Source organism: Carassius gibelio, chromosome A24 (assembly GCF_023724105.1).
Source record: "Carassius gibelio isolate Cgi1373 ecotype wild population from Czech Republic chromosome A24, carGib1.2-hapl.c, whole genome shotgun sequence".
NCBI lineage: Eukaryota > Metazoa > Chordata > Actinopteri > Cypriniformes > Cyprinidae > Carassius > Carassius gibelio.
This window is the reverse complement of record NC_068394.1, coordinates 12,934,483-12,946,932: the sequence shown is the minus strand read 5'-3', so window position 1 is coordinate 12,946,932 and position 12,450 is coordinate 12,934,483. Positions and strand designations below refer to the sequence as shown.

Sequence of the window (12,450 nt, the reverse complement as noted above, 5' to 3'; positions counted from 1 at the left end):
ATTTAACAAAAGAAGTGGGTGAAAAGGAAACGATAGCGAGTGAATGAGAATGACTGACTGACAGGGCTGCGAGGCACTCTGTGTCAATGAAGGCAGAGTTAAAAGTAAATCTTCTTGTCAAATTAAGCTCCTCTTAATTCTTTCTGGGAGACATCAATAATGAGACAGAATAGATAAAAGGAAGCAGAGAGAGTGATGTGAATATAAATGAGTGCAAGTGAAAAATCAGAGAGATATGTACTATAGGTGGATGTTTTGAGCAAAGACTTTATTACATTAATGTTATTATTATTGCTGTTGTTTTGATATGGTTGATATGGTTTAAAATGTAATTTATTTTTGTGATTGCGAAGCTGCATTTTTCAGCAGCCATTACTCCAATCTTCAGTGAGAAAAAAAAAAAAATTCTTAATAACCCCATATTTTTTAGTAGTATTGTATACATTTTATTAAGATAAAATGAGATTTAGATTCTTAAACATTTTGTGATATTAACACTTACTTGATTCATTGAATGCTGAATTTCACATCTGAATTTCAATCTGAATTTTCAATTCAATTTGGCTCCCAAACTCTGGAGTAGCCTTCCTGATAATGTTCGGGGTTCAGACACACTCTCTCTGTTTAAATCTAAATTAAAAACGCATCTCTTTCTCCAATCATTCCAATAATGTATCTTAAATTATGAGTGTAGTTGCATCTGATCAAATGCACATTCTTATTCATTAGCTTGGGCTTTGTTGGATCAGAAGCTATGCTAATGATGTCTCTATTTGTTTCTTTGTTTTGCCACGGGATTTATATCCCATGGTAACTAGGATTTACACAAGCTCCAGTCTGGATCCAGAATACCAGAGAAGAGATGATGCTGACCCTCATAGGACCTCAGATGATGCTAACCCTGAATCAACAAACAAAACTAACCAATATTGCTACAAGTGTGACTGCATCATATAATAATTATTAATTATTAATAATATGAATAATGTTCATCGTCTGGCTGACTATGTCTTGAATACATTTTTCTACAAATCCTCTCAAATGTGCACAAACTGACAGTCACCACTTATAAGCTACTACTAAATATTGTAGAAACATAATTTTCTGTTAAGTTGCTTTATAATGATTTGTATCGTAAAAAGCGCTATACAAATGAACTTGAATTGAAAAGAATAGAACATTTGACATTTCTAGCTCATGTTAAAATTAATAAACACTGGTAATCCGCAACATAGTTTTAGCTTCACTGAGGTAAAGCACCCGGACATGAATGATGTGAATGTACCCTGCTGGTTGGCCTCCGTTGGGTTTTCCTTCCACACTTTGTGCTGAGCTGGGCAGAACTGGCCCACGGCACCAAAGGCAGCTCTCCTCACATCCTCATGTGGGAACTGATGAATGCACATTCACAAAAGAAGTACAAACATCAGTAACACATCAGCATTACAAACAAGCACTCATGAAACCACAAACTGAACTCAAGCGGGACTCCCGGAAGGACTGGAACACCACTCTGACAGACATCAAAATAAGACAAAAATCAGCTCTGCCACACAGGTTGAGGAAATAATATTAACAAATAATATTACATACTTCAAGTCAAGCCCTACATTATATCCTCAAATACATTGTTATGTAATAACAACCTGAAAATTAAATAAAAGTATTAATTAAAAACCTTACTGACACACCACAGAGTATCTACATTTAAAGCTGCAGTAGGGAACTTTTGATGCTCTAGCGGTTAATAAACAGAACTGCTTGCGTCTTGCGGAAGAACATCGTAGCCGGAACTACTTCTCTCTGTTTATGTCTATGAAGAATCACAAAGGTACTGGGTTACTCCGCCGCGGTATCCTCGAAGCAATCTAAAATAGTCCGAATATAAACTCTTATTATAGGTGCACCCTAATGATTCAGGACAAGCTAAAAACACGGTTTGAAAAATGGATTCATGGTGTACTCACTTATTATGTAAATTTTTCTACATTTTGAACACAAAGTTACGGACCGCAGCTCTGATTGGTTGTTTTTTACCGGGAGCGCATGACTTTCTGCAAATGGCAAAAGGACCACTGGGAGGAGCCAGAGGAGCTTGATTTTTTTCACAGATTATCTGTCTCATATTCTACTGTCAGGACATAATGACAGGTTTAACAAATATGTAAAAAAATATATGTTTACAAAAGTTACCTACTGCAGCTTTAACATAAGCTTCTAGTTTCTAAGTGCAAATGCATGAGTGTTTGTGCAATATGTAAAACATGCCTCATTACCCTGTGTAGAGGGCGATATCACCCAAAGCACAGTGAACCTGAGAGAATGGACAGAATCCTGATTAGTGCTCTTACATGAGAGGAAACTAAAGAGACAGGATGAAAGAGAGAGACAGAGACATTCCCTACAGTCGTCAACTTCAGTCTCTCCCTCTTCATCCAAAACAGCATCGGCCTCTTCACCTTCATCATCAGCATCATCTTCACCCTCCAGGAGACACAAACTGTTGATCTTCCTCTAAATGAGCCTGTGAAGTAGACAAGAATACTTGTAATGTTTGATGGTGTGCAGAGAAAAGTCCTCACTGTGGTGATGGGAGTGAGTTGAGGGGCCAGACAGTCAGGACTCACATCAGATACAGCAGAGAATAAGCTACATCTAGAATGAGAGAGCGATGCTGAATGCAGTCTGCCGAAAATTCAGCCTCAATATTTAAAAGCTTCAGTCAACAAACTAAGCGTTACAATTTTTCCATTACTCTTTCCTAACTATTCAGTTTCCCTGCCTTTTACAACATGTCTGCATATGTGTATATGTAAGGTCATACATGCCGCACTGCAGGTCTGGATCATCCACTGCATCACTGAGGTTCAAATCTAACACTTCTTTCCCAACAGTACGGGCCAACACAGAAAGTGCGTCTAAGAGAAAGATTTAGAGAAAGACAATGATTAGATTAGGCAAGGCTGCGTTCCTCCCTACACATGATGCATGACTAAGTGTGGATCGTTGTTTTTACCTAGCGCCTGTGTCTGCAGAGCCCTCATCTCCTCTCCTGTGTCCGTCAGGAATCCCTTCAGACTCTCAGTATTTGGAGGAAAGTAAGGGACCAGCATCTCCTTGGCTGTGTTAGCTGAGAAAGAGAGCGATATCATAATTCTAAGCGTAACTATAACATAAAAAAATACTGTGTTAACTACTTAATGGAAGGAGGAGGTTACAGATTGCACTGACAGCAAGCTCTTTCAGTTTAAGGTTTTCTGCATTGTTAAGGTCAGACAACATGGTTTCCATTCGAGTGGGCAGATAAGGCTCAATTTCTTGACCTGGTCATGAAAACAGTGCAGTGTAATATCATTATTATATACTTACAGTAATATTTTGAGGTTTTATATTTTTAATCAAAATAAAAAATAATACAAATAAAAATTCAAAATATAATATTTGATATATATTGTTTATATTTTGATCATTTCAATTTGAAGTTCAAGTAAGTTCAAGTTTTTATACAATAAAATATATATATTTTTTGTTTATTTAATTTTAGTTATTTCAGTCCTTAAACTAAACATGAGAAATGTTGCCTATATAAAGTATATATAAATATACTTTTTTTTTTTTTTACTTTAGTACAGTTGATTATAATTATTATTATAAATAAATGTAAAATAAAATAAATAAATATAGCCAATTATATTGATTAGGTTTATCATAAAAAGGTAAAAAAAAGTTAACATTAACACTGGCTTCACTCTAACCGAAGTTCTCTAAGAAGTTCTCCAATGCATAGGAGACCTGCGTCATGTGGCCGATTTTGGTCTGATTCACTGAAGAAAACAACTGCATCAGCTCAGCATGGAATTTACTGACGTCTGGCTATAAGAGACAAATCAACCCATTTTAAACTCAAATCAACCTAATGAATAATCAGAAAAGGCATCAAATATTAAAGTATTGACATCTCAGTCGGACTTGAAGGTGTTCGATAACTGTCCGAGGCCGTAGAGCCCTGCACGGACCACCTGGACACTGGGTTTGAAGCATGGATGACAACATCCTAACACCAAAACACAAAGTTAAAGCACTGAGCAGCACTTTTTTCATATGTTTGGAAATTATGTGCTATAAATACGGGTAGAAATCTATGCCTAATCGTAGAGTAAAGCTTACGTGGTGCAGATGTGGATCACATCCTTCGGCGAGCACAGACATACACGAGACCTCCTTTACGCTCATATGAGTGAGAGGCAACTGCATGACATAAATATAGATATTTCAATAGAGTCACTGGGCCACTGAAATGTTTAAGTCTACTATTGCTACTATGGCCATGGTTTACAATGAGTGTTTTTGTATGCTAACCAGCTGGTTGAAGAGTTTTTCATGTGGCATGTAAAGAGCCATGGTGTCATTGACCTATAGGGGAACGCATATCAGCTTGAGAGAGGGTGAGATGGGTACAGAAAGAATGAGTAAAAGAAATAAAGCATGCAAAGGGACTGACCTGAACAGCAAAGTGCTCGGGATTCTCTCTGTCGCCCTCAGTGTCGTCTTCCTCTTCTCCAGGAGGGGGCGCTGCACTCAAGATTGGAAACACTACTTGCAGGATTGGCTGTACTAGGAGTTTATGCTGTTGGAGATAGAACAAAACCTGAAATCCCTGACGTTTTTAAAACTAAAATATTTACTTAGACAAATATTTTACATATGAACAAGCAAATTCCATTTATAGGGCTTTAGAATGAAATGCAAAAGCAAGGAAAGAGTTATCTTGCTTTTAATTCTGATAAGACCATCGATACATGACAGAGCCTTTACGCGTAGAGAATCACTAAGGAAGATGTCCGCACTGATCTATTATCCAAATAAACGTGATTAAACAATAACTCCATATCAACATATCATTATTTAGATGTGTTGACAAACAACTCCAGGCTAAATCGGACAATTCCGGCAATGTGTGGGACAAATATGAACATTTCACTTTCCCTCAGCCCCATCAAAAACTTCCATAGCCTCACTGGCTTGGTCTTTAAAAGAAATTCAAAGCCACTTAAATCATGAATACTCATAGAGGTAAACAGATCAGTCAAGAAGTGCAACTCTCATGGTCTTTAGCACATCATCAAGGAACAGAATGAAGTCCCTGATTGAGCATTAGCATACCAACACAGCAAGACTGTATCAAAGTGTCCTCACCTGGTCTGCCTGAATGAGGCGCTTAAGAGCAATGAGCAGTTTGGGGATCAGAGATCACAAAAGGTACTGAAAGAAAGAAAAACAACATTTTGAACATGCTGGCTGTGAAATTAAACACAAACCCCCGCTTTCGCAGACAAGGCTTAAAACATACAAGTCTGAGCGGTTTCAACTGAAAGGAATTTGCACTGAGTGATCTTAAAACATCAGAGCCCTTTTTTTTGTCTCAATATGCATGTTTATAAATATAATTTATATGTTCTAATTGAACTATAGCCTAATCTTAGTTTAGTCTAAGCCCTGTCTGTGAAACAAGGCCTCAACCTTTTATCCAAAGGCCGATTACATCAGTCAGAAGAAGCAGGACAAACCATCTCCTCTGTGATGGCAGTAAGAGTGAGAATGCAGTAGTAGAGAGCGTGGGATTGTTCAGGTCGTGAAGAACAGTCCCAAACAACTGGAGACAACTCAAGTTGCTTGTAGGGGGGCTTAAAGGTCTCCGGGTCTCTTGGATCCCACCACTTTGCTAAGCAATAAAAGGCCCACCTGAACAGAATTTAAAGTAGATATGTGATACTTAAACAAAATTCAAAACATTTTAATTGTTTCCTCAATTATTATTTTTTTTATTATTATTTATATATAATTTATATAATTCAATATATTAATATACTTACTATAAATGTATTCAAGCTTAAATTATTAAATATTAATTAATTTAAAACTAAAATAAATGAATGATTAATAAATATTATTCTTATCTTTTCGGTCAGTAACTACATGTAAAAAAAAAAATGGGATAATGCAGTATGGTATCATGTGAAAACCATGGAATATTAATATGTTAATGATCTGATAACATAAATATCCCATGGCCTTCAGACTAAGACAGCAGGATGAAAACAACTGGTCACAAATTAGAAAATATACATCAGAAAAGTAAGATAGATAAAATAATTATCTTCTGGCTCTCATCCTGAGCATCACTGCGTCAGCTGACTGATGGACCTGAAGCTTTAAATATATAGGCCTAGCTGAAAAAAAATAATGACAGTAAGTTACCTGTGGGTTCTGGATTCAGTCATTAACCACACATAAAGCTGCGATGATAGCTGGATGTTTAAATGCCTGTTTCTGCTCAGCTGTGTCCTGATAAGCGACATTATATTACTTCAATTTAATCAAAGGCAGTAGGCTAATTATGAAAATAAAATAAGTACTTTAACCCAAAAGCTCTACGAATAACGCTTATGCTAGCCATAACTGTAAATGACACTTTTACAGCTATAACTGATAACGTCATCTCACGTAATCAATATCAAATGCATGAAATATACCAGGAAGACAGTTTAATGCAAGTATCTACCTGCTGAATAACGGCGTCAGGAGGCCCTCCAGCTCTTCTGAGTGATTTACACCGTTTAACGGTAACTTAAAACCGTTATTTATTCAAGATTATCAAATAAACTACACCGGCCAGGAGACCAAATATGACCACGGGCAACTAACATTCTGACAGTATTTAGACAAAATTTGGATCAGATGAAACTCATAAGAATATTAGATATCGATGTCGGTCTAACATAAATAATAAACTGTCATGGGGAAATATTATTTATATACAAGACATTATAAAGTTACCACTCAGGATAGATGTATAAAACACCGCAAGATGTACAACCCAATAATAAAAGGACACGTGATGCAGAGAGACGATAGCGCTACTATATAAATAGCGCCAGCATTTTATTTAATAAAATAAAATAAAATAATAATAACAGTTTCTCGTTCTAGCATTGAGATCTCTAAAGTGCTTTGTTTTTGTTTATGTTCGTTTTGAAGTGGATCATGTTTAGGCAGATGCTTGCTAGAGGAGTTGAAGCACTAATGGGCTATTTGCATTTGCAAATCTAAACTGCACTACAGAAAAAAAGAAAAAAAAAGTCGAATGGCTGTGCTTCTGTTTGCTTTGTGCATGAAATGAGCCAATAATTTGTAATAAATAAATAAATAAAATAAAAAGAAAGCCACAATAGATATATAGGTTATTATTATTTAGGCTAACTATTATAAAAATAATTATTAAAGCTACTATTATTATTTAACAACAGTGTGATTATAAATCAATAAAAACAATTATTAAAAAGATGAATTAAAACAACAAAATTATAATATTCTGTAAAATGTTTACATTTTATAAAGCTGCTTATTTTGTCTGACTTGGTGAACTGGTAAAGAAGCACAAAGGAGGGACATAAGTGCCACCACCTCAACACCCATTCACACCTCGTTAAACAGATCCGTGCTCTCTCAATCACTCCATGATTATCTCATATTTTCACCTCATAGAGAAATATTTCCATTCTAATGCAGCAGAAAGGGTGGAGCTGTTCAGATGGAAATTTTAAGGCAGAGCTGCTTTAGTCCAGCCAGTAAATGCCTAAGGGAGATATTCCATAGTCCACAAACATTTGCGTAGTTGAAATCTTCAGATAGCTGCACTATTAGGGTTCTAAAACACGTTTAGATGATGAGGCTATGTTTTGCTTTTGTAGGATTAATCATGCTAATCCAAATAAATGATTGTGAGCTTCCAATTCCCCTGAAAGAATTTTTTTTAAACAGACGAATATATTAGAGACAAGTCTCTGCTCTAATTTGATGCTTGAGAATTTAGCCTATATTTCTATATTTTTAAAATCATGAACATGATCAAATCGTGGGTTAAATGAAATAACTTATTGGGCACATATTATAAACAATTATTTAAAAATAATTAATGCAGGCTAGCCGACTATTTTAACGTGTTTATACGTTTTCAACTGAATGATAATTATTTAAGTTCAATAGTTAAAGTTAAACGTTTCCGTTACAATCACATAAGCTGAGTAAACTATTTAATTTAACTTTAGCGTATTTTAAAATAATTCTTTAAATTTGAGACGTAGCCTATACAAATTGAGCAAAACGTTTTATTTTATTTATTTGTTTTATTTTTTGCGTCATTTTCTTAATAAATACATAACTGTGTAGATAAAATGTAAAATCTAAAACGCTACACGAATCTATGCAAATTTCAGGTAAATGTGGAATGGGGGTGTGGTTGCGGCCTCTAAGAAGATGCACCTGATTGGTCCGAGCATCTCCTCGCAGTTCCGCCCCAGCCACACCCGCTCACCTGGCTTTATAAATCAGCTTATTTACGCGCTCCCTTAGGTCATGTCAAGGGGTCAGCTCGCGGGACTATGAGGAGAGCTGTCACCGTCATTCGTTTTTTCTAGGTAGTTGATCCCTTTGGGTTGCTGTAGTCGGGTTGTAAATTAGTTTTTCCAGTTCTGCGTTTATCTGACGACGGAATGGCGGATTGGAAGATGCCAGTGAGTTACAACTTCAACCCATCTTATCACGCATATGCTTATGGGCTCATGTACCCGCAAGTGTCTGAACACGGACACCCGAATCTGAGCTGGGCCGAGGCCGCGTGCACTAACTCCGGCGGGGTCACCGCGACCTATTACCCCGCTCAAACCGCACAGCAGTCGCCACCCTGGAGCCCGGAGAACGGCAGTGCCAGCAACTACGGCCAGTATCCGAGCCACGCGCAGAACGGACGCCTCTTCCTCTCCTATAATAAGACTGAGCCCGATCCGAAGGCGAAAGATGCAGAGCAGGCCGGAAGCGATACACCCAGTGATTCAGAGGCCCATACGCCAGGTAACCCTCCAATGACCCCACATCCTCACTAAAATTTTAGAACAATTTAATATCCAGCCAAGGAGCTACATATAATTAACAATTTCACGCTTAAAAAGTCAATGTGTACCTTTTTTTTTAAATGGTAGTGTTATAAGAATATTATATTTTATTGTATGGTAGTATGCATTTATTTATTTTGGGAATACCTGTGAAGCTACTCTGAGGTGTTCTGGTTTAATCACATGTAAAGGACATGCAAGAAACTTAATTGAAAAAAATAAGAAATGTGAAAAATGCATTTAATTAGTTCATCAAATATTTTTTGTACCAATTGTAGTGGTCTACAATATATTTTTTAGATTCATACGTTTATTTTTTTGAGTAGATTCCTGGAGCTCAGGCAGCAGTCGTGAGGGGGTTGCTCTGACCAACCTCAATCTTCTCTCCTGGGGAGAGCGGGACTATGAAACTGACAGTGGCAGTCCTGACGGGGGAGAACTGATCTCGTCTGGCTCTGCAGCGAGAGAGGAGCCAGTGAGTCTGAATCTGGGGGTGGAAGCCTTGCCTCCCCTGCCTGCTTTGACCACACCTCCAGCCCGACCTCCAACCCAGACCCGCAAGACCCGGGCTGCCTTCTCTGATGAGCAGATGAATGCTCTCATCCACCGGTTTAATATCCAGAGATATCTCACCCCTGCTGAGATGAAGACACTTGCTGGAGCGACGGGACTAACGTACAAACAGGTTGGTGGTTTAAAGAGAATGTTGAAATGGCTGAAGTTTTAGTAGATTGTCATCGTGATAATCAACTTTTTTTTTTTTTTTCTCCCCAAAGGTGAAAACGTGGTTTCAAAACCGTAGGATGAAACTCAAGAGGCATCAAAGAGATCGCAGCTGGATGACGGAGAGATACGTCATCAGTGCTGTACCCAGCACACCAGCTCCTCACTCTCTGGTGAGTGTAGTGCCATGTCAAACCAAATCTGTATTACTTGATGTATTTAGTAGAACACTGGTTTTATTGAAATTTTTTTTGGAAGAATGGTCCTCATTTATTAAGGTTGTGAAAGTGGTTTATCATGATATCGCAATATAGAAATGCAACCATTTATCATGAATGGCAGCATTTATCTTCTTTAGATGAAGCTTGAAAGACCGTTTTTAATTTTGGCTTTTATTTACAATTAAATAAACTTGGTAAACTTGGTCTCACTCTCACACAATGGAGGATTGTGCATGGTATAATAGCCACAAACAGAGCACACCTCGATCCACAAGCTCTAGGGGAATTATTTACCCCTGAAAGGTTTATTTTTAGGCCAAAATATAGCAGAAGTAAAATGAGGAGTCATGTTCTATTAAACTTTTTATTTGGGCAAGCAAAGATGGCTATATGGTTGTCAATGAAAAGTAAACTAGATGAAAAGGGATCAACTGATGCTATTTTAATATTGAGGGGATTAATAAAATCCGGTATTAGTATGGAGTATAGCTATTTTAAGTTGATAAATGATCTGCAGATGTTTAAATTATAAATGGGAAGTTAATCAATGCATTTAAGTTGACTCTGAAGTTTAGATTTATGTTTGAGGAATGCTTGTTTTAATATGGTGTCGAAAAAAAATCAAAATAATTGATGGCATATTATAATTTTAACTTTTTTCGTAATAAAGAGACCTTAAAAGTCAAGTCTCTATCTATCCATCTTATTTTTTTTCTTAAGTGTCTACATTTGTTACTTGTTCTGTCTTGATGGTAGCAGGACTAAACATTGTGGACGTAGAGCAAGATATCATCTACAAAGGAGGCATTTCATTAGTTTGGATAATGTCTTAAAGGCATGATGATACAATTGACCCATGGGCTTTTTTTTTTTCTCAAAGTTAAAAGCACATTTTAACACCCCCATCTTTCTTAGTTTCAGTCTGAAACCCCTCGGGCAACCCAAGACCCCTACAGTAACCCTCAGGTGAAGGAGTCTGTGTTCAAGAGGAGTCCTCCTCAAACACCCTTCTATCCCAGCTACCCACAGCCACGCTCTCCTTCCCAAACCACCACGAGACCCCCGGGAAACTGGCCTCTGCCCCCAGCTGTGACGCACTATGAGTTTCCCAACTCCGTTAGCTACATGCAAGCGCGTGATGGCAGCGATGCCATGAACAAAGCAGACAGCCCTACTCCAGTGCCACCCATGCTTGGTGATGCCCAGTGGACAACCAAATGAGTGACTTTGCAGTGAGTCTGGCTGTGTGCGTGTACTCTATTTTAGCCCCGCAGCCTTGGCTTTTACTATATTTGTAAATATAATTTTTTTGCAACAATGAAATGGTTTTGTCAGTTGAGGCCAAATGAGACCAGTCTCAAGATTTGAGGTTTTTTTTTTTTTTTTTTGTAAAATTTTACCTTTTTAATACACCGCATGTTTTAAACCGGAGATCTATTTTTATAACTTCATTGTACCTTTCAGATTATTTAATATCTTGATCCTTTGCTCTTCCAGGTGCTTTTTTTTTTTTTTTGATTTAGCCAGGACAAGTTGCTTTCTTTTTGAGCTCCATGAATTTGTATATGCAAGGCACTGCTCTAGATCTGATATGGGAAATGGTGGTCTGTACTGCACCGTTTTGTTTTGTGTATTAATTTCTCTGCGATCTGTGCTACATTTGTGCAGTTTTCCTTTTTATATATAAAAAAAAATGCATGCTCATCTGTGTTAAAGGAACAATACCGAATACAAACAATATTGTAATTGCCACTCATTTAAGCTTGTACTTGCAAAGTATTCTCACCCACAGAAACACTTGACCCAGTTGAGCAATAAATTTTATATGAAGTTCAACTTTAGTTTTATTTTATTTTTTTAACCCGTATGGACTTCAGTTGTTAAGCGTTATTAGTCCATATCGATTTAACATTCTGCTTAATGTTCGGCTCTTCTATATATATATATATATATATATATTTTTTTGCTGGACAGTTGTCATGTGAACTAATGTAAAATATTCTAGAATTAATTCCTTATTTGTATAGCACTTTTCTAAGTGATCTGCTCATCCACCACCAGTTACCAAACATCCATAACCATTTTTATTTTCATTGTGTTAATAATGGAAACCATTTACAACCATTTTAAATTACAACTAAACATTTGTACTGGAATGAGTTCTGGAATCAGGTCTGGTTCTTGAATCAAAACACTGCTTGTTTCTGAAACCGTGAGGGTGCTCCTGCCTTTAAAAGAGCATTTTTCCAAGAAAAGTGGAGTGCTCTTTTACCAACTGCCCTGAGGGTTAAATGGAGTTTTCCCATTTTTTTTTTAATCTGTTCAGCTGATCTCTGGGATTTGCAGTAGCCCTTTAAGCTTCGCATAGATATTAATTTACCATAGGAGCTATACCTTGGGTGCAGCAGGCACAATATTATGAAGCACCTGAAAATAGTTTCCAATTAGATTGTGTAGTAGCAGCAATAGCAGAGTCGCTGGGGACTATTTTCAGGTGCTGCGTAATATCACGGAGCCATCTGCACCCATTTCACGGCAGAAAAGTTCCTTGATTA

At 37.2% G+C, this 12,450-nt stretch overlaps 1 protein-coding gene across 1 annotated transcript; it reads left to right on the top strand.

Moving 5' to 3' along the window:
• The first annotated feature begins 8,401 nt into the window (after positions 1-8,401).
• LOC127946347 (distal-less-like protein DLX-3) lies at positions 8,402-11,731 on the top strand. The gene is made up of 4 exons (XM_052542861.1): positions 8,402-8,910; positions 9,278-9,636; positions 9,728-9,847; positions 10,811-11,731. Exons 1-4 carry the CDS (start codon positions 8,553-8,555, stop codon positions 11,114-11,116), a joined length of 1,143 nt encoding a protein of 380 aa, XP_052398821.1. The 5' UTR covers positions 8,402-8,552; the 3' UTR covers positions 11,117-11,731.
• The last annotated feature ends 719 nt before the right edge of the window (positions 11,732-12,450 follow it).